Source organism: Cynoglossus semilaevis, chromosome 1 (assembly GCF_000523025.1).
Source record: "Cynoglossus semilaevis isolate Cse_v1.0 chromosome 1, Cse_v1.0, whole genome shotgun sequence".
NCBI classification, from domain to species: domain Eukaryota; kingdom Metazoa; phylum Chordata; class Actinopteri; order Pleuronectiformes; family Cynoglossidae; genus Cynoglossus; species Cynoglossus semilaevis.
The window spans coordinates 20,830,240-20,852,504 of record NC_024307.1 but is presented as its reverse complement, the minus strand read 5'-3'; the positions used below and the strand labels follow the sequence as shown (position 1 = coordinate 20,852,504).

Genomic DNA, 22,265 nt, shown 5'->3' with positions numbered 1-22,265 from the left:
CTTCCTGGTTCCACAAATGTTAAAAAAAACAAACAGGATATTTTATTCACTTCACCTGGAGTTAGTATAGCGTTTGCATCCCAGCCTTTTTGCATGTGTTTCGACATTTTCCTTTTTGCATGTGTTTCGGGAAACATTTTCCTAACCACCCATGGCCTCTTGCTTTAACGTTATTACATTTTCTCTTCCGTGTTTTATTTTTATTTTTCTCACGAACCCATCTGTGTGATGTAACATTACCTTACCACATGTTTATATAGTTTAGCAAAAGTATAATAGACTAACCTTCAGGTACTACAGGTTTCTGTCTCCATAGCTTTTTATTTAAATTTTTTAGTTGAACTTTTGAAACTTGAAGTTTTTGCTTTTTGCTGTTTGTTGCTACCTAAGTTTTTGCTTTTTGCTGTTTGTTGCTAATTATCTATTACCCGACAACACTTAAATAATTTATTTTGATGTAATTTAAACTCTCTTAGACATTCTACCTAATTTAACACATTTAACTAGAATTTTGATGTTAACCTTCAATGTAGTTCAGTTTTGCCTTTACAGTAACAATGCAGAACCGAAAAAGAATATGTTACTCATCTAATGCATGTTTTTATGGATCAATCTCTTTATCTTTATTTATCAAGTAATTTTAGCTACCACTGCCCTAAATGAACAGGGTTGTATTTGAACTCCAAGGTTTTTGCCATAGTTTTCATCCCTCCATCATCAACGCACTTTTATGACACCAGAAAAAAGGAAAAAAATCAGACGGCAGCACTGAGCTGGTTTATTAAAATTACACATTTTGCATTGGAAATGTAAAGTTGATACTTGAGGTAAACACGGAGAAGGGACATTGTTACGTCATGAGTTTGCATAGCAAAGGGTTCAAATTAGTGTAGATGGGACGAAGAAGACAGTGAAGACTTGGATGAGAAAACTTCAAAACCCTCAATATGTCAACAACTGGATTGGAATCAGGTGAGCAGTGGGACAGAAGAAAGAACTGCTGAGTGCATTGACTTTTTTTACTCTCCAACAGGTGTTGCAATGAAGTAATTGTTAATTATTCATTGTGCAATTTGTTTGTTCATCCGCAGGTGTTACTGCGGTTTCATTACAAATCCTACTTCTATCAGGTCAGTGTTGGCGTTTTTAAAGTGTGACAAAGCGCGATAGTCGACAAGTTAATACATTTTCACAGCCGCAGCTTAAACCCATTGATGGGATCTGCAGACCACACCTGCAGCTAGCTATTTTTCAGAGCCATTTGCAACGTATCGCAGTAGCTTCTGCAGACTTTCTGCCGGGGTCAGCAACTCCCAATAACGGTGGAAGAGTTTATTAGGTGTTTTTGCATAAGCTGAGGAGTCAGCGGTTTATTCCCCATTAGCTGCTGAGTGTGCAGAGTACTCTACTTCCTACTCCAACGCAGTGGTTGTCAAACTTTTTCTGCAGGACCCCCTTTTTTAATATGACTATGTTGAGTACTACACCCCCCCCCCACCCCCCCCAAGATTGAGAACCCTTTTTACATATTTTGGAGTGTAGCGCAAAATATGTTAACTATCTATATTAAAGTATTATTATATGTATGCTGCCTGGATGTTTAGAGCACAGGCTGTAACTAATGTAGTTCTTCAAGGGATTATGGAGTTTCTGCTGCGTTTTGGATCTTTCTGTCTTTCGTTAATTATATATGCAGTGTTACTGTGTATATTATCTATGTTTTGTTTAATGGATTTTTAAATGTAAAACACCTTGGGTATCTTGAAAGGTGTTATACAAACAGAATCTATTATTATTATTATTATTATTATTATTATTATTATTATTATTATTATTAAAGCAGAAATCTCCTGACAATGCAAAATGGCAAAACCAATCTGTTCCTCTTGCAGGACTGTGCTCATGCCTCCATCATTACAGCCTCATTAAAGAACCAAGGACGTGGTTTGATGCCAAAAAGTACTGCAGAACCATGTACTCCGATTTGGCCATGGTGCAGAGCAAAGACCACATGGAGCGGCTGATTGCTGCTGCTGGAAGTGACTATAAAGGCGACCTGTGGCTAGGCCTGAAAGACTATCCCTATAGGTGGCATTGGTCTTTTCGTAGACCAAACTGGTACAGTGGAAATGAGTATTATTTTAGGAACTGGGCCACTCCTCAACCGCCTCATATGAGAAGAGTGCCACTGTTGTGCACGGCTTTCAAGGATGGCTTGTGGGAAGTCATTTCATGCACTACACAACTCAGCTTCGTCTGCTACTACATAGGCTGTGAGTACAAACTAATATGTTTGCTTGTGTACATCATTAACCTATGGCGGGTTGGGTATTCCAAACACAAGGTTCACATTTATGCCTTTAGCCTGGAAATAAAGATACTACAATAGCAGCTGCCACTGCTTACGTCTGTGTTGGAAAGCTATTACTTATTGAGCACTGACAGCTATCTTGCTAATAACAAACAAAGATGCGAGAAAGTATGTGTCGCTACCAAGTTGAACTGTTGTTCAAGTATTCATTCACGTTTTACTTTTGTACTAGAATACAACGCTTGACCATTTAAGTCCAAGGAGTAATTACCGGGTAATCCAGCAGAGGGCACTGTGACTTTAAAACTGATATATTGTCACAGTCTTCTTGACCCATCACTAGAATTATTGTTGTTTTGTATTAAATATATATTAATGGTAGGTGGCCTTCCGATATATAATATATTTTGTTATATAAAAAGCTACAATTGATACAATAACTTCTGTTCATTCATATATATTTTGGATGATGAACAAATCCAGGAAATGACATTGCACTGTATCTTTACACAAAGACATTTTGTTATCTCGTTTAGCTGTGCAATTTCATTTCTCCTCATCTTTACAAAATTAATCGAAATTAGGTGTCAAAAAGTATTTCGTATAATATTTTCACAGTTTGATTTTGGGAAGAACATATAGAGTGAACATAAAAATAACAAAACTGCAAAATATATACCTGATGCTGAAGTATCAATAAGTATTTGACCACTTTTGATGCTTTCTCCAGATAGCTTTGTGCGTTACGTTTTTGTCAGCACACCAAAGACATGGACGGAGGCTGAGCTGTACTGCATGAAACACTACAACAACCTGGTCAGTGTGAGGAGCTCCCATGAGAACACTGCGGTGCGTAACGCAGTACCTGTTGGCGTGAAAGCTTTTATCGGACTGTCCAGAAAACCCTGGTCATCTTGGTCCAGTGGCTCAGTCACTTCGTTCACATACTGGGCACTCCCGCCCCAAGTGCCCAATGATGGTAACTGCGTCGCCAGTGTGTTCAACCATACCCACCAGGGACAGTGGGTGGAGAGCAACTGTAAAAAGGAACTTCATTTCATGTGCTACAACAGTGAGTTCAATCTTTGTGTTTGCATGTGTTCTTCTGTCACTCTCACAAAACACCAGCTAACAACGCATAACATTCTGCTTAACTTAGTCATGAAAATATCCATTATTTTTAGACAACTTAATTTAACCTCCATTAAGTCAAGTGAAATCCAATGTGTAGTCATTTCAGATTTGATTTAAATTCTGTTTATGAAGTCTTGATTTTGCAATAAATAAACCATGTTTTATTTCACATTATCACTTGTTTTTTTATTTTGTATCACTTCTTGAATATTATTATGTTACACCAAAATGTATTATTAATTAATGTCCAGTATCTTGTAAATAGGAAAATCCAATTTTTTCAGTCCTCTATAAATCTCCCAGGAAAAATAACTCACTGCTTTAAACCCATTTGTGACACACGCCAACTAACAGTGCACTGCTGTTCCCCCAGAACCTATTGTTACTATTGTTAATTATATTTTTAAAGACGTCAATATGGTTGTAAGTCATTAAAGAAAAGAAATGATTTTAGATCGAGACAAACCTAAGTAGTTGATCCGCTTCTCTACCTTTCTCCACATCTCCATTATCCATTATGTTTTTAAATCCCCACTGGCCTTACTGGGGGAACAAAGCAGCAGTACAGCTGCAGCTCCCTGTGTCTAAAATTGTGAGTTTTCACTAATGTACAGAAAATGGAGAACACAGTCCTTAGGCAAACATCTGGGTTTTTTTTTTTTTTGACAAATATTATTGCTGATGTTTATTGTTGACAGTTCTTATATTGACATGTCTCAAGCTGACTTTGTTTCTACCCTTTTATTAGACAAGGAGAAAGTTTTCAAAATCCAGCTGAAGTCTGCCGTCGACCTGAACGACCCTGCTGTGTCTGCAGGCATATTAAACACGGTGACCTTTCCATTTTTTCCTCTTTTCAACGATGTATTATAGGTCTAAATCTACTGCTAGTACAGAATCATGGTAAAAAAAAAGATTTTTCTTTTCAGGTAAAGGGAAAATTGAAAGATTCTGGGATCACAAGAGATTTCAGATTAAAACTGACCAAATATCCTGAAGAAAACAAACCTAAGAAAGAGGAAGATGTCCCACTTTTACAGACGTGTCCAAACATATTCTGAGGTGGAATCTGAGTGTCCATGAAATGACTTTTCTTTAACTACTTTCACACCTTATTACTCATATGCTCTTAAGATATAATAGGTGATTGGGTTTCTATTTTATTGTGGCTTTCCTGCAGTGACCTGAGTCCGCCACTGTTTAGCAGCAGATAAAGGTCATTTGAGCTCAAAGTCTGCAGACATTATTATTATTATTATTATTATTTTGCCAAGTCCTTTGGCTTATACTGTATATGTTTATTATATGAACTCATTTCCTGGATAACTATAAATCATCAAATGTTAAATTTAATATTATAATAAATAATTCCTGCCTATATTTTGCAGTAGTTATCCTACCTATATGCTATATATATATATATATATATATAAATAACCAAATGCCCTCTCCCATCCATCTATCCATCCATTTTCATCCGCTTATCCGTTTCCGGGTCGCGGGGGCAGCAGTTGCCACCCAAATCACATGGCACCGTACCAAACCTTCCTGCGGGTGATGAGTCCACTGGAACAAATGCCATCTTAATTCTTTTAACTATAGAACATTTTCATAGAGACTAATATGTCAAAGAAAGACTGAAGAGTTATCTATTGTAAATGTCGATCTGAAAGACTTTCATTTAATTGCATTACTAATTAAAGGAAAGCATTTAATATGTTCTAAATAAACTGAAAAAATGCAGCGGCTTATTGACTTTCGCCTGTCTTGGAAAGAATTGACAACTCCACCCCCTAGAGGCCGCAGATGAAAGCAGCTGAAAACGATAAGATTTTGAAAACAAAAAAAACAATTAAAAACGTATTAAATACAATGGTAACAAGACTATGACTTGTTTTACCTTAAATATACTTTAAATCTCCTCTATAAAAATATCCAAAGGTAAGGATTTGCCAATGAACACTTTGGTTACTGTTCAACATGGTCACACCTTTGTTCCATGGCTAACAAATGACAGGGTGTGAGGTGCTATATTTTATATTCTCATAATCCAACAAAAATAAAACATTCCCACACACACCCACACAACCACACCTCACATTTTAGTTCATGTGCATTTTTTGTTTTCAGACAGATGGGAAAAATATAAAATGATCATGTTTATTTATTTATTTATGACCAAATTGCATTTTTTTTTTTGTAACATATAAAGACCTTTCAGCGTTGTGCGATTTTGTCAATAATGATCACCGGACAGGTGAAGATGTGGTTGTAGTGTTAGAGCACAGTGTGTCACGTCCCAAAATATACATTCAGACTCAGACACAGGAAGTTGTTCACTGTCGTCACCGTTGTCATGAAAAGCTGTTATGAGAATGTAGTAATTTTTAATGTGTGTGTATTCGGATGACAACAAACAAAACCATTTTCTATTTTGTGCATTTTTATATAGCGTGATGTTTATAGACCTCCATTGTTTAAATGTTATAAGAAATATTAAAAGAAAATATAGCCACCTTGGAGCAGATATGACATCACATCCCTTTCATGAGGGAGAATGCCATCTTACAGGAAACATTCTGTATACTAGTAAAATATATTTGCAGTTTTTTTTTTCTGCACTGATTCAGATCCTTTTGCCCCAGTGTTGTGGTTATAAAAACACTCACACTCTGTATAACAACCCTTTATTATTGTGAGGCGGTGTGATTTCATATTGAAGTGATAGCCCAGAACATTTTGTCCCCTTCACCATGTGTTATAATGACAGTTTTATTCATTTTATGACAGATAATTTGCACTTGTGTTTGAACACAATACGAGAGTCACAAGTCTGCTGTTGTCATGTCCTGGATTCCTCCAGCATTACTCACCAGTGTGTGTACATTTCCACGGCTCTTTTTTTTTTTTTTTTTTCTCAAAGCAAAATAAATACATAAAGATTACTGGTTTGAAATAACGCTGCAGTTTAATTTAAAAACAGTGAGAAGAAAAAAACAGTAGAAAAACTTTTAAGCGTCACATTTGTGTTGCCCAATCAGTCAGCCAGTCTTTGGAACGGGGTCACAGTCAAGTGTACAATCCTGCGAACCATGTGAAGTATAATAATTACATCCAGGAAGATGAGCCTTTTGTTGAAATGAGGGCACAAATGTAATGATTTAAATGATTTGATTTTAAATGCTCTCACGCTCCCAGCAAACAGAGTATCCTGTGGTTGGGCTTAAACCTAAAGAGTGTCTTGTCTTTTGGCGTAAATGTTTGGCAATTATCTCAGGAGATATAAAGCTGGAGTCGGTGTACCTTACTGAGTTTGGTCCAAAAAGAAACTTTAAACAAAAATAAATTTTGATTTCATGGGACTTCTATTTCACTACCTGGGTTCTTGCAACGAATTACTCGTCTGTGAACAGGTCTTAATTATGTTTTCAGTTTTAGTTACATTTTTAAAATGCAATTTGTCATAAAACTGCAGAAAAAAATAAAAAAAACTGAAACAATAGTGCAAATATCTGTGGGACAAAAAGATGATGGAAACAAATAATACCTTTGAAAAACAAATTCAAAGGAAGGAATTCCTAAATCTGAAACTTTTTTGTAGCTGCTGTGCGTTGGTCGTTGTGTCAAACAGACGTTGGTTTGTGTGATCAAAAACACTTTTTTCTGTGAAATGATAAATAAGACCGAGTGTAGGCTCAAAATAACAAATGAGAATTATTAGTGATATGGGTTGATCATATCTTAGTTGTCCCTCTGTGTGTTGTAACGTTGTAACAACTGCGTCAATTACAGCGAGGCTTATCAATGAATGCTGCTGTTTAAGGCTTTGTTATTTGGTAACGCTTGCTGCCGTGGTCAGGAACGAAAGAAAGACACTCAATAATGCAATAACAAAAAGGGACTTTAATTTAATATTAAATTAATATTCAAGCAACGTTAAGGTGCATGAGCAAACACAGAAATAATACATAACATTAGTGTTTTTGTTCACAAATATATGTGTATATATATATATCTCCTGTGTTCCCTTCCACAAAATGCAATTTTCGTGACAAGATGTTTCAGCCAGCCAGGAGTTACGGCCAAAACAAAGGAACACAAGTATGTCCTCTCACATGTCAGATTGAAATTCAAGCAGACAAGCATTTCATTGAAAGTAGGACACACACATTATTATTAAAATTCTTCATTTATGATTGGGCCCAAGAGTGATTAAACTGTGGTGAGACTTTTTCCAAAAAGGGCTTTGGTGAGGCTTTCATGTGGTTAGAAACCTGTGGTTTGGCTGGAGTTATTACTCTCTCTCCCCAAAAACATTATGATCCATGCTTTCTTTCTCATGAACAAATTATTCCAAAGTCTTTTTGCGTTTATCTGGTTTTCATCTCACCATCTAGTCTCTTGCAGCAGATTTAATCAAATGATTTAATTTGTTATCTATGTAGCTGACAAATGTAAAAACCCTGTCACTGTTTATGAAAACATCACTCAAGCACCAGCTTCCCGATAGTGTTTTGTGACAGTTTTCAGTGCTGGGATAAAGATTATGTTATGTTCAGTGATAAGTCATTTTTATGCAACATTTAAAAAAACATTCTATTCTGTTCAAAAGTTACTTTTATCATCTCTCAATCCAAATCCCCAGAATTTGAAACAATCAGAAGTGGAATTAGAGAATTAGAATTGTACAGGCTCACCCATTTTTCCAAACACAGAAACTGGCCATTGTATTTGAACTACCCAGTAAAAAGAGTACAGACTTTATACCAGGCATGGACAAACTAAGGCCTGGGGGCAGGATGCGGCCCGTTCAGCTTTTTTATCTGGCCAGCCAAACTTTTCCATCCATCCATCCATCTGCTTATCCGTTACCGGGTCGCTGGGGCAGCAGTCTCCACCCAAATCACACTGAACCGTACCAACCCCCCCTAAACCTTCCTGCAGGTGGTCAGTCCACTGGAAGGTACCAACCGCCCTAACCGGGATTTGAACTTGCCCAGGAGGTGAACCCTGGGGTTCTACACCAATGACAGAGACATTGTCTCTGGGCCAAAGCGCCCAAACTTTTCCAAATTATATAATTTATTTATATCACTATATACTTCTGCCTTTTCCCTCCAATACCCACGATTCCCCAATAGATGGAGTAAATAATGCTAAAAATGCCATTTTAGCCTTTATGCCTAACCTTTGCCATGTCATTTATCTTAGTTCAGACAAACGCTCCATCTTTCCACTCCTGATCTGCCCCCCCCCTGTTCAATTTTAAACCTGCGACTCAAAAAGTTTGCCCACGCCGGCTCTACACAGTGGTCAAGGTGTCCACATTTATAAACCCGCTGCAGTCAACGTCCAGAAAACGCACATCAACTTCCAAATTCCATAGCTCCAAAAATAAAAGCTGAGAAGTCCAGACCACATTGGTTTAGCACTTGGACAAATAGGTATTCACTTCTCACAGTCAACGTTCCTTTTCTTGGTCATGGTCTGTTTTAAACATGCCATTTTTTCACTTTCAAAATGACAAATCTGTTGCTCGGTTACTAAATTCATCATCAATGTCTATCATACACACATTCATGGACGGAGAACTTCAGGGAAAATGGCATTTTGTCCATGTGTGGCAGTCACCAGCCAATAGTGAGTGATATACGGAGTGATTTAATAAACTGCCATAGCTACTACACAGTTCCCTGAACTGTGCATGGCCATTTTTTTCCTATTGGATTGAACGCTGTTTTTTTTTTTTTTTCAGTTTTGTGTGTGGAAAATGTTTGCGTGTATTTTGTGAGACTGAGAACTGAAAGACCGGTCTTAGAACATTTGACTTTTTATTCGTATAAACTTAAAAGAAACATTTGAAAATTTAAAAAGTGAGAGATAGATAGATTTCCTCTCATGCATAGTCCACCTCAGTGCATGTTGACTGATTGTTAGTCAGTCGGTGGTTCCATTTCCCATGTAGGTTCTCCCCCATGGATCACTTTCCCTTGTACCAATCTGAACCTGTGACCTTGATGCCAGGTTGAATTTTTTTGACCAGGAAGTTCTTCTGAAGTGTGGATCACAACTGTTTGAACATAAACATATAAATGCACAACAAAGCGTCAGTGTGTACTCCACCCATTAATAAATGTGGCTCTGCCATCAACCTGCTTATTATGTCATCATTGTCGTTCTGTTCTTTGTTTTACTGTCACGACTTTTCGCTGACTGCCAACACGCATACCTGACCCACACATAATTTCAAATTTCATACTAACATTTACAACATTTATTGGTTTGGTGCTTCAAATATCAACTGTGGAAAATTCTAAAAAAACAATATTTTGCTAAAAAGTTTTCAATCAATTGTTGAGCTGATAATTATGAAAACTTTTATAAATAAAGAATAATGAAAGATAGCTGGGTTGAATCCCAGCAGTGGCAGCGCTGCAGTGTGTTAGGAGAACACTGAAAAGGTGCAGCCCACTGCTCCACTGTGTCCAGTGTTCACTGGGCTGTTACAAATATGAAATCTACAGAGCTTTTTCCTCTTGGGGGATTGTTTGTTTGACAACATATTAAAAAAAAAACATGACTCTCCAGTGAGGATTTCTGTTGAAATGTCTGGAGTCACATGTCACGTCCATAGTGATTCTCCATCACTCACAGCATTTCCACTCCAGATACTGTCCAGAAGTTTGAAGATGTGTTGGTGTTGTCCGCCAAGGTCAGTGAGACTGGACCACAGTTAAACACTAATGTCAAACAATTCCTGCAGAGAAACCAAACATGTGGTCCTTAGTTTTAGGCCAACATGTGTTTTGTTTAATGTTTAATGGTTGAAAAGTTCTGTTAGGCAACTGGACGTGAATTTTCTCAGAGAAGACGTTTCACCTCTCATCCAAGAGGCTTCTTCAGTTCTAACTGGTGGGGAGTACAGCAAATATATACTCTGGGTGTGAAAGAATAAAGCTACTTCAGGTCCCTCATGTTGGGTGGGGCGTTGGGGTCAACTGGGAAAGTGTAAACAGTTGTTAGGAGTCTGGTGGGTCGATGTGATTCGACTGATTTCAGTCACCTGTCTCTTTGTTGTGTGAAACTGAGGAGAATCTTTTGGGTATTGTTCCTAAGAGGTGTTAATGTTTAATGTTTTGTTGTGCAGTGTCTGATGGAGTGTTGTTTTTCTTATTGGTCATTTGTATCTGACATGGACAAAAGATGCAAAGTAGCCTTTTGGCTAATTCATATATATAATATATAGGCATACTTAACAATAATAATAATAATAATAATAATAATAATAATAATAATAAATAATAAAAATGAATTGAGCCATGAACTCATCTGCCTGGCTGGTCAGCTGTATACACCATCACCTTCATGACATTGTTTCGGATGTGTTAGATTGTGAAAAGAAAAACTACTTTAAAACAACAGTTCATAGACCAGCCTTGCTTCTTCTTCTTCTTTTAACTTTACAAGCAGCTCTGTTCCCACGGAGGTGCTCTGTCATGGCTCCGTCCCCCCTCACTGCTCCCTGGTTCTTAAAGCTGCCACTGTTCACTTTGGTGATGGGTTAAAAACAGAGGTCACATTTGGTGGTGTGCAGTGGTGAGCTGTGTCACAGTGACAAGGAGTTCACTTCCTTCTGTGATCCTTTGTTGTTTTTTAGGAAATGTTGCATAGTGACCCAAGAATCAAGTTATCTTAGACAAACCAAATCAAATGAACCACATGAGAAAGAAGAAGAAGAAGAAGCTTTATTGTCATTGTACATAATACAACGAAATTTCGTTTGGCATCTCTCCCCGTAGTAGCAGCTTGACATAAGAATTAAAAAAAAAAATCTGTATAAATAAATATAAATAGCTAATAAATAGCATATAAGACAGAATATAAAAAGTGAAACAGTAGTTATGACAGTATTCAAGTAAAATATTAATTTATAAAAGTGATCTGTGCATCAGGTTATTGCAACTGTCCCTTTGGATAGGAGGTAGTAGATGGTGTGTGTGTGCAGTTGTGGAATGAGATGGCGCTATGGGTCCTGCAGAAGCCTCTTTACCGCCGTGGGGAAGAAACTGTTCTTCATCCGGTTGGTACGGGTTTTTAGAACCCTAAGTCTGCCTGATGGAAGGGTGGTAAATAGAGTGTGTCCTGGGTGCGCAGGGTCATCCCGGATCTTCCGGAGAAAGTATCTGTAACAGATACGTCGACAGTGAAGCTTCACATCAACACAATTTAAGGGTTTGATGGAAGTCAATCCCCCGCACCTGGTTTTCAAGGTTTACATTAGTCTCTGCAGTCACATGTGCAAAGGGTGGTGTTGAATTTGCACATAGCAGGTTATTAAAGTGCTCACAATTACTACAGGGTAAATTGACTTTGACTTTTCCTTGTTCTCCAATGAAGAGTATAACACACAGGAACTAACTAAAGACAAATGTTAAATGTTAAATGTAGAAAACGTAAGATACCTAAAAATTTAGACTGATGCAGAACTTGATAGCCGGTCTTGATAACTAACAACACACAGATCTCTGTCTTTTGTTGTGACTGAAAGAGAGTGGGTATTTGTATTATAACCAGTCTAATTATTAAACAATTATAGCACTTGCTAATCGCCAACCGATGAAAACAAGTGAAGGGCTCAATTAAAGTGTTGTATGTAAATGGAAGTAAAGTCCAACAGCTAGTGAGAACCAGAAATACCAGTTGAACACCAAAGTCAGAGTTTGAAAAGAAACTGTTTGTTTGCATTCAGTCCATTCAGTGGCAGTCAACCCATCCCTAAGGAGTATCTTCCTCACAGGTAAGACACCTCGGTCTGCCGTTTGTACTTTAGATACTTAGAAAAGATGAAATACCACAGTAGGACATTATGAGAGAATTTTAAATTTGGTGAAGACGCTGGATGGGAGGTCACTGTAAAACAGATTGTTCATAGTTTACTGAATTTGTTTGCGAGAGTTTGTATAAATTTGTACTGATACACTGAGATTTTAGTTTTCTACTTGCCAAGGTCTCTTACACATTATGTTCTTCCATTTTGGAACATTCTCTGAAAATATATTGAATAAATGGCCAGTGATACCTCAAAAATAAACCATGACAAAAGTTTTGACAAAATACAATAAATTACAATACACAGAAATATATTTTTTATATTGACCATAGAAGTCATTTCACCACACACAGATACAGGTTTGAGGAAATCTTCCTGCCTTTAGTTTGTAGAAATCTGATGCTGTCATACAGTGTTAATTTTGCTTAATGACTGTGTTCTAATCCTTCAATCTACTACTTACTATTTTTGACATAGAGGCTTCAATAACATTCCATAACAAATAATCCATGATCCTGTTCTTAACCAGCAGCTCCAAAGATTATAAAGGTTTTAACTGACGCCTCTACAAATGCAGCGCTTTTAACCAATTTGTTCAATAGTTAAGGCAACAAGTTTAATTCTTTATCATAATGCTTTAAACAAGTGAAGTATTTTTTACAGGCTTTAAGACGATGACAAATATGGTTAAGATGACTTCATTGAAGACTTTAGGTGAATATTTGAATTCACTGCTCTTTCGATGCTTCACCTGTGAAAACCTGGCGATCTAATCCGTGCTGCAGGTCATTAACGCCTTCTCTGAAGAAGGAATAGTTGACCACATAAAAACATGTCAGAATAAGGCCTTTCCTTTTATAATAGTGAATGTCGTGGATTAACGTTTGTTTTTTTTCCTGTGTTAATATGAGAACCATAGAAGTGCAGGTGTCTGCTGGTGAGTTGACTAATAGGGATCCTTATAATTAAACTTAATTAGGGTTCAGTTTAGATTACTAAGCAATGGTACTCGCTGTACCTGAAGGTGACCACTAATTAGCTGCTGTACCAGACTTGGCTACAAATTAATCACTGTCTGAATCCAACCACATTCATATCCAGGACATAATTAACACTGCCGCACTTTCTAAAGGGACAAAGTAAAAGAAATATCACATATCGTTTAATCTTGTTATCGTTGTGGAGAAATATTATTTACAAAATATAACTTTGACTCACTGACTGTTACATCTTATGGATTAATCAACTAAAAAAAAATTAAAATTATTTTACGCTATTTTATAGTTTTGATTTTGCCTGGACAAGTACACAAATCAATCCCCTTTTTATCTTGTAAAAATGTGTTTTTTATTTTCTAACAAAAAGGAATCATCTGCATATAGTGGCAATTTCTGTCAAATTAATTTTACTAAGCAAAAGTTGAATTCTGATGTTTGTTTGTTTTTTATAAATAAAGCAGACACACTACATTTTTTTTAAGGCGGCAACAACACTGTCAAATACTTAAACTGAACCAGTTACACAATGTCTTCAAGTTAATTCCTTCTTTTTTGTGGCCTGCTATGTGAAGCACTTTGAAAATGTTGAGTGTATAATTATAGGTCATGTTAAATTGCTATGACAATTTTAATTACCACAACCTAATTTATTATTTGTGTTGCAGGTAGAGGCCTCGCCCAAGGGATAGGCTTAAAAAAAAAAAAAAAAAAAAAAATTTTTTTTTCCTTTTACCTGTGGGGAAAAAAAGACATGTTGAAACTTAGCCAAATAGTTTCTAGTTTGACTCAAGGGATGGTCAACATAATACATATTTTATAATGAAGGACAACTGGACACTGTTATGCAAACATTCATATGGTATCACAGTGTGGGAACATGATATATTACTAACCTTGGGAGACTGGTGTCAACTTAAAGGTAAAATTATCCTCTGAGTTTTACAGTGAACTCATGTCATTGTTGTTGAATCACATGATTCTTTTTTTTAAGACGTTTCAGACCTAAATGTAGATTACAATCGTTTAATTTTAAAAACAATCTGCACATCATCAACGTAGAGTGGTATTTTAATTTGTATTTCAAAGTATTTTATAAAGTTCTTTGACAGAAACTTCTTGAATACCTTCTGTTCTATTGTAACTACGTGCTACTAATGCCTAGACAATTAACTTTATTTAACTGAGCTGTTCTTAATAATCACCTCATCGTGTTGTTTCGCAGGAAAATCATGGCTCCCACTTTGTCAGAGGATCAGTTCCGGTGCAGCATCTGCCTCGACCTCTTCACCAATCCCACCTCCATCCAGTGTGGCCACAATTTCTGCCTAGATTGCCTCAATCACTTTTGGGATACGAGACACAAATTTGTGTGTCCTCTGTGCAAAGAGTCCTTCAAACATCGCCCAGACCTGAGGATTAACATAGTTTTAAAAGAGATCACCGAGGAATTCAAAAGGTCTGACGTGTTTAGGTGTACTTTTTTTAACAATGAATTGCAATGTGCATTTGACCCAAACTTGTGTATCCGCTCCACAGGTCACTGAAAAACAAGGCGCCACCCAAGACTCTCCAAAGGCAGATTTCTGTGACTGACGTTTCCTGTGACATCTGCAAAGGCGTAAAGGCTTCAGCCGTCAAGTCCTGCCTGGTGTGCAGAATGTCTTTCTGTGAAATACACCTGACGCCTCACCTTAGAGATCCAGTTCTGACCATGCACAGGCTCACAGACACAGGAACGTTTAGCCACCTGTGCAGAAGTCACAGGAAAATCTTGGGGATGTTCTGCAAAGACGATCAGATGCCAGTGTGTGCGAAATGCACAGAGAGGGATCATAAATACCATAACACCGTGCCCATAGAGAAGGGTCATGGTAATCATCTATCTGTCTGTTTATCTTCTCAGCTGCCGATGTCTGTCCCTCAAATGAACTGACGCTGTTTTCAACAGAGTGAGATCAAGAAGAGCGGGGCAGAGTGTGAGCGTCTAATCGAGGCGAGGTTGAGAAAGTGTGAGGAGATCAAGCAGTCAGTTAAACAGAGCAAAGTAAGTTCTATTTATTGTACTTGCAAACCTACTGTTTAGCCACACAAACCAGTCGACAGTGTCACGATGCACTGAATCCTAAACATTTGCCATAAGGGCAGTTATTCATTGAGACCCTTTTTCCTCTGAAGCTCACAAAGGATAGGGTGATCCAGACCAGCGTCGAGGTCTTCACACAGGTGATCAGTGCCATTGAGACAAACCAAGCTTTACTGATTGAAGAGATTGAGAAAAAACAGGAGGAAGCGGAGAAGAAAGCAGAGGAGTATCTCAAAGAGCTAGAGCAGGAGATCAGGGAGCTTCAGATGAGACGCGCTGATCTGAGGATCCTGGAAAACACAGAGGATCCACTTCACCTGGCCACGGTCAGTTCTTCACTCACAGAACTTTTCCTTATGGGTCAGAAATATTCAGTCTCTGTTTCAGTGAATATTCGTAAATAAAAACAATATATTTTTTGGGTTCTCATTCGTGGACCGCATTACAAAAAAAAAAAAAAAGGTTACTTGCATTAGAAAAAATTATGTATTGCATCTTCATTGGAACGTTTCCAAGGACATTCCGTACCGCTGTGTTGTGGCGCAGTATTTCAATGTTACTGTGCTATATTTATTACCAGAGATAACAATAAAAAGGAAGTATGTACGCTATTTGCGTTAAAAAAAAAATCTGCCTCATTTCCTTCTTTAGAGTTTCCCACCTCTGAATATTCCCCTGGCTACCAGAGACTGGTCTGAAGTCAACGTCCACAATGACCTGCACCTGGGACAAGTTAGGAAAGCCTTTTCCAAGTTGGTGGAAGCCTGCCACCAACTGGAGGAGAAACTCTATGCCGAGGGTTTGTAAATGTCCTTTGTTATTCTAATAAATATATTTAAAATATCACATTTAGAATTCATAGTATGAAAGATTAACAACGGTTGTTTTTTTTCCTCTTTTGTAGAAGTGGAAAAGCTCGGCCAACATGCAGGTATGTGTTCCATGTTCAATGTGAAAAAAATGATGAAACTGCACACCCCGCTGTGTTACTGGTAGCAAATGTAAGCCTGTCCCTCACACTGGGCAGAACACTTGAATACAGTCCAGTACACTGCACCAATGCTCTCAACTACAGTATTCAGTATTTTTTGTTAAATCTTAACATACTACTGTTTCAATGACATTCATACATTTTACTTCATTCTTCCAGTCCAACCTTAACTTTCCACTCATGCTAGGTGATGACAGCCCTCATGATAAATACTTCATCTTTGGATCAAAGGGTTAAAATTGAGTTCAAATAATAGCCTTCACCACAGTCAGGTTCTCTTCCAATTCAGAGACAAACCCAAAACACATGCACTGAATGTCCTCCTGGCACTTTGATCTTATTATTCTTCACCTGTCACTGGCCTTTTCAGCATTGGGGTGTTTGTTGAAACCTTCATGTTGATGAATGCTGGGCAGAGTAGGGTTTTTTAGAAACCCAGAATTTGCCTTTTCACGTGGACTATTGCTCTGCAATTTTCCAGCCTGGGATCAGTAAAGTACTATCTATGTATTGGTGGATTCTCGAGTCATGTTGCAGACAAAGAAGATTCTAAAGCTTAACAGAAAAATAAAACCAAATACTTGTTTTAAAACACTAAATGTGACCCTTATCCTACATCCTACATTACGGGTGGCCAACCAGTCGAGAGGCTAAGAGGCACAATTTTTACCGTGTTTCTACAAAGAGCCACATGATATACCTGGGCACACGTGAACTGCCCCATCCCTTTAAAAATTATTAAAAAATAAAACTCTGCCACTCTTTTAAATCTTCCTGTATACATCTGTGCAAATTGGGTTGTCCCTATTTTCCATGTCCTGTTGCCTAACAGAACTTTTCAAACTATTTTCCATATTTTGTGCCCAAGGCCCATCGGTATGAAATTCACATGTGTAAAAAAACACAAACATAAAAAATCGACATGAACATAAGAGCCGCATGAAACCGGGCAAGGAGCTGCATGTGGCTTCCGAGTCACGGGTTTGCCATGCCTGCCCGACATCTTGTGTCCACTCAGATGGTTGGGACTGATTGCCTAAGTCGAAGTATTCGTTCAGATGTTCGAACGTTGGATAAAAAATGACAGCCATGATGCACAACTCTACTGTAGCAGAACATGGTAGAACACTTCCACCTCTGGTTCTTCTTCTGGCCTTGCTTCACATCCAAACACATTCATATCCATTTATTTATTATTATCCCAACTCTCCAACGTCCACATCAACATTCCATCCTTTCCCTTTCTCCCGCTACCTCCGAAGACACTGTCTCTTTCACCTCGTCCTTTGTCTTTGACTCACAGTAGTATAGTTTCCATCGCCGCCCTGCTGGTCAATAGCACCGGAGATAGCCGTTGTTAACCCAGGCCTGTGGCGATCCGGTATGGTAATCTTTGCACTGAATTATTTTACACTGGATGTCATCACTGACACCACTCCCTCATATAAATCAATTGTCACAAAGGTCATTAGGATTTGTTCCTTGTTCTAATTTTTTTCTTAATTCTGTCTTTGTAGTGAATATAACCTTTGACGCTGCCACAGCCACCGGCTGGCTGATCGTCTCCTCTGATAGAAAAAAGGTAAATACACTATACTGCAGATGTTGTGCTTTACTTACGTCAGGGTTTCAAACGGGTGAGGTCATATTAATGACTCGATTGTCCTCTAGTGGCAACAAAGTTCATTACAACATAATAATTGTTTTTTGCCACCCATTGGTGATAAACAGGTGAGCCTCAGCAGCAAGCCAAGGAAGCTGTCGCTCCCTAACGAATCCCGCAGGTTTGACTCCTGCGTCTCCATTCTGGGTAAACAAAGCTTCACCTCTGGGAGGCGCTACTGGGTTGTGCAGGTAGGTGCTTAGTTCATTGGATAAACATTAGCTTTAATGCAAGAGTACAGTTAAAACTTTTTCTTAGATTAGCATTTAATTAAAAAACCAAACAAAAACATAGTTGCCGACCAGTTATTTACTTGTATCTTATCTTGGATTTACTTACTTACGACTTACTAACTACTTACTAATGTTTTAATTTTATTTTTTATGTAGTCCGACATTTCCCTCTCTTGCCTAGCACTTTGTGGTCAAATTAGTAGCTCTGTGCCCCCTCTTGTGAAGAGTAGTATCGCACAAATGTTTATTTGGAAAACAAATTGAATGTTATGTCGTTGTGTCATTTAAAAAATAAACATTCTCACATTTTGTCAAGTCAAGAGACCAGTATTTGTTTAGCACAAATGAAACAATCAAATCCAGAGGCAGATAATGGATTAGAATGACTGTAGGAAGGGATATACAGTTAAGGTTTACAGCTCTTTCAAAATGATCCTCATTTGTAATGTGACTTCAACACTTCTAATAATTCTATATTCTGTGCATTGCTTTTAGGTTGGAGAGAAAACTGACTGGGATCTGGGTGTGGCCAGGGAATCCATCAACACAAAAGGGGCCATCACTGTGCGTCCAGACTGTGGTTTCTGGGCCATATGCAGGCGTAAAGGTGGCAGCCTCAATGCGTGCGCCGGCCCCTTAGTCACCCTCCACCTCCAGGAGACGCCGCAGAGAGTGGGCATCTTCCTGGACTATGAGGAAGGCACAGTGTCCTTCTTCAACGTAGAAGCAAAGACTCACATATATACCTACAGTGGCTGCGCCTTCACTGAGCCTCTCTACCCCTACTTTAACCCCTGCCTGCAGGAAAATGGGAAAAACACGGCTCCACTGGTCATCTGTCCAATTGAAGAGTATTTCCCTGTATAGCTTTAAACCAGAAACACCCAGATTCAGCTATCAAGCTCATTTCCTTCTTGTCCATATGATATATGGGTACTTGAAGATGTGATTTTATAGAAGTCACAAAATGACCAGTACTCACCTGAAGTACAGGGGCTCTCATTTCAGCCTTTTCCAGGCAAGGTCTGTGCTGCTGTGCTCTTGTGTGTCTGTGTGCTTTAACGCCACACGTGACTCACAAGTCCGACATTTAGCAAATTCTCCTTGAGCAAATTTAGGTGTAACTCAGACCAAGTGTACGACAAAGTAATGAAGGCTCAGCAGTCCCAGGAATGTAAATATGCATACATTCAACTAAATGTACAGCGTGCTATCACTCCCTCGATTTTATTTAGGATTATAAACAGCAGTGTATTATTTTTCTTAGCATTTTCCACAATTAACCCGTCATTTCATCCTCTTCATTTATTTCCATAATTCATTTTTATGACCATGTCAGGGACGTTTACTCTTCAACAATTAGTAATGTTTATTTTAATAACAATATTAATACTAGCTTTCAGTTCTTGGACTTAGCTACTCAGTTGAGATTTTTTACATAAACTGAATCCCATTGGTTGGTGATCAAGCAATGTTTAAGAATTATGTTGAGGTCAAATCTTTATGGTCATGTAAATTAGGAATGTAATAGGAATACTGGCTGGAAATTATGTTAGTTTACAATCAACTGTATCATTTTATTAGTTCACTGTTATTTCGCAGCAGTTTATATCAATTATTTAAAATGGAATTAAGGATTGCTGCTTGGAGGCCTTCAATAATAAAGGACAAATGGAATAATGCACAGCTATAAATACTGCAGGATTAGTTGATGATGCACTGTCCAGTTTTGTTGGTTGTTTTGTATTAGTGTTTCTTTTACTCCTTTGATTACTCATTTACCAAAACTCACAAAACCTTTGTCAACGTTAGTTCTATTTAGAAGAAAACAGATGATAAAGCACTGCTATTTTTCAAACTGCTGGTTATGCTAGTAACAACAACCATGCAAACATTTAATTTGTATTCCGTTCTGAGAGGTGGCAATTCTAAACTACATTGCCCCCTAGTGACCAGAGGTGGTACTTTGCAGGAAGATGGATTTGTTTTATACCTTTTAATAGTCACCACAGCAGTTGTTCCCATAATAACTTGGCAGATGCCCTTCTTGACAAAACCCAGGTTGGTTTGGGGACTAGGCGGTATCAAACCAGGGATCTTCTGGTCTAAGGCAATGTCAAAGTATAATATTTTTTTATTTCAAAAAGTGACAATAAGAGTCAAAAGAATCAAATGATTTTTCCCCTAATTCTACCAGATTCTTCCTGAATCATGTCTTTAAATTTTTTATTTGATTTAATGTCAAAATTAATGTTGTAAGGACATGGACAATATGATCGTGTAACCTGGTTTGTTGTTTATTTTTCTTCTCTGGCAGAAGATTCTTTTTTAACTACATTGCTGTATCCAGGTAAAAATTGTTTCCTGGTACATCATTACACTCTGAGCCTTCTTTTGAACAGCTGCGTCTGGTGCTGCTCTCATGATGTGCATTCACACCAAATGAGATAAAAGCTCAAATATGATTGTACAGAAAATGATTTGAAATTTTTGATGAGTCTGATGATGACAAAATGGTGTCAGATTTGGTTTTGGTGCACAGGTTATAATTGTATATAATTATATAACGTCACATGGTACTTCTAAAACACCTAGTTAAAAGCTGCTTATCTGTAATGGTATTTATATACAGTATGTAGAAAAGTATCCCCACTTACTCTGCTAATATTTACTGTGTGTGTACTAGAAGTGCTTAACTCATGGGCTACTGTATGTGAACATGTACATTTAAGTATTTATCATATGCTAAGCTGCTGTTGATGATTATAGCTAACATGATTATATTGAACAGAGCTATATAGCTATAGCTTAACTATGTTAACATAATACAAGTTATATTTTTCATGACATGTTTAACTTGCTGCATTATATCAGAACAAAACGGTTTGCTAGTCATTTATTGTTTTGCTGATATTTTTAACACCTTCATACCAAACATTATCATGTATGGGGCATAACATGTAGCATAAAGTACCTCCGCTACTTTTCTAAAGAACCTTGGTATTACAACACAGCCAACATTTGTGTTTTACTCTGCTCAACATTTATTCTCATGCTAATTTTACACCTCTGTGATGGAAGATGACAGATTTTCCCAAGGGTGTTATTATTATTCTCTACTATGTGAACTGTATGAGTTTCACACATTAATTAAAGCATGAATACTTTTTTGCAACCAACTGTCCAGTTTATTGGCTCGGTCATAGGTTTTGTGGTTATGTGCCCATAACAGTACTATGACAAATATGTTTGAGTCCCTCCAGTCTCACTTTCATTTGTATAAGCAAAAGCTTAAAATTTGACATTTTAACATTTTAAAACCTTGCTTGATTACTGTTACACTTTTTTATTTATTCAACGGCAATAGTAATCTTGTTGGGTTTATCTGAGTTTAGCTAGGTTTAGCATGTGGTTGTAGCTAATGCATTTGGTATCAACTTGCTTTATCATGCTAGCCAGAGTTGATAATTAACCTGTTGTATGTTTTGTCATAAAATGTTATGAATGTGATTTTCTTCCTTGGGTGAACAATAGAAAGACTTGTTTTGTCAGACCAGTGGTACAACTAAAAGTTTCCACTGTTGTACCGTCTCCCTGAAACCAGGGATTATGCCAACCCTGAAACACCTGTACAATAGTTGACCCACATGTATTATGTTTTGCCTTCATTAAGAGATTAACACACAGCAATAACCGTGTGTTAATCTAATAACAGCAGTTGCGTCGAGTTTAGCTAGAATTTAGCAGATTTAGCATGTAGTTGTGGCTAATGCACTTGGCATTGACCTGCTAAATTATGGGTTAGCAGCCACTGCTTGTTAGCTGCTGTTATCAGCTATGAAAGCGACCAGGTACAGTGACATTTATTTAGTATATAGCACAATATAATTGTTGTGTTTGTGTTTGTTTGTTTGTTTGAATTATACATTTTTTTATTTTTTTATTTTTGAAAGTGTGGGGAATTGGAGATGCGATATAGAAGGGAGTGCATGGCCAAAGGCATTAGGGAACTGCTTGTATTC

The 22,265-nt window shown here is 37.6% G+C and overlaps 1 protein-coding gene across 1 annotated transcript; it reads left to right on the top strand.

Moving 5' to 3' along the window:
• The first annotated feature begins 12,212 nt into the window (after positions 1-12,212).
• On the top strand, positions 12,213-21,616 carry LOC103384933 (E3 ubiquitin-protein ligase TRIM21-like). The gene is made up of 10 exons (XM_008318641.2): positions 12,213-12,242; positions 14,496-14,729; positions 14,810-15,158; positions 15,222-15,317; positions 15,449-15,682; positions 16,008-16,155; positions 16,261-16,287; positions 17,865-17,929; positions 18,079-18,201; positions 18,739-21,616. The coding sequence occupies exons 2-10, from the start codon at positions 14,503-14,505 to the stop codon at positions 19,108-19,110; spliced, it is 1,641 nt and encodes a 546-aa protein (XP_008316863.1). The 5' UTR covers positions 12,213-12,242; positions 14,496-14,502; the 3' UTR covers positions 19,111-21,616.
• Positions 21,617-22,265: the final 649 nt, after the last annotated feature.

Bases quoted from the DNA above. Each gene is read 5' to 3' on its own strand.
- LOC103384933 (XM_008318641.2), top strand. From the start codon at position 14,503: ATGGCTCCCACTTTGTCAGAGGATCAGTTCCGGTGCAGCATCTGCCTC. The intron at 15,159-15,221 runs GTCTGTTTATCT...TGTTTTCAACAG, and splicing joins GTCATGGTAATCATCTATCT to AGTGAGATCAAGAAGAGCGG. The intron at 18,202-18,738 runs GTAGGTGCTTAG...CATTGCTTTTAG, and splicing joins GGCGCTACTGGGTTGTGCAG to GTTGGAGAGAAAACTGACTG.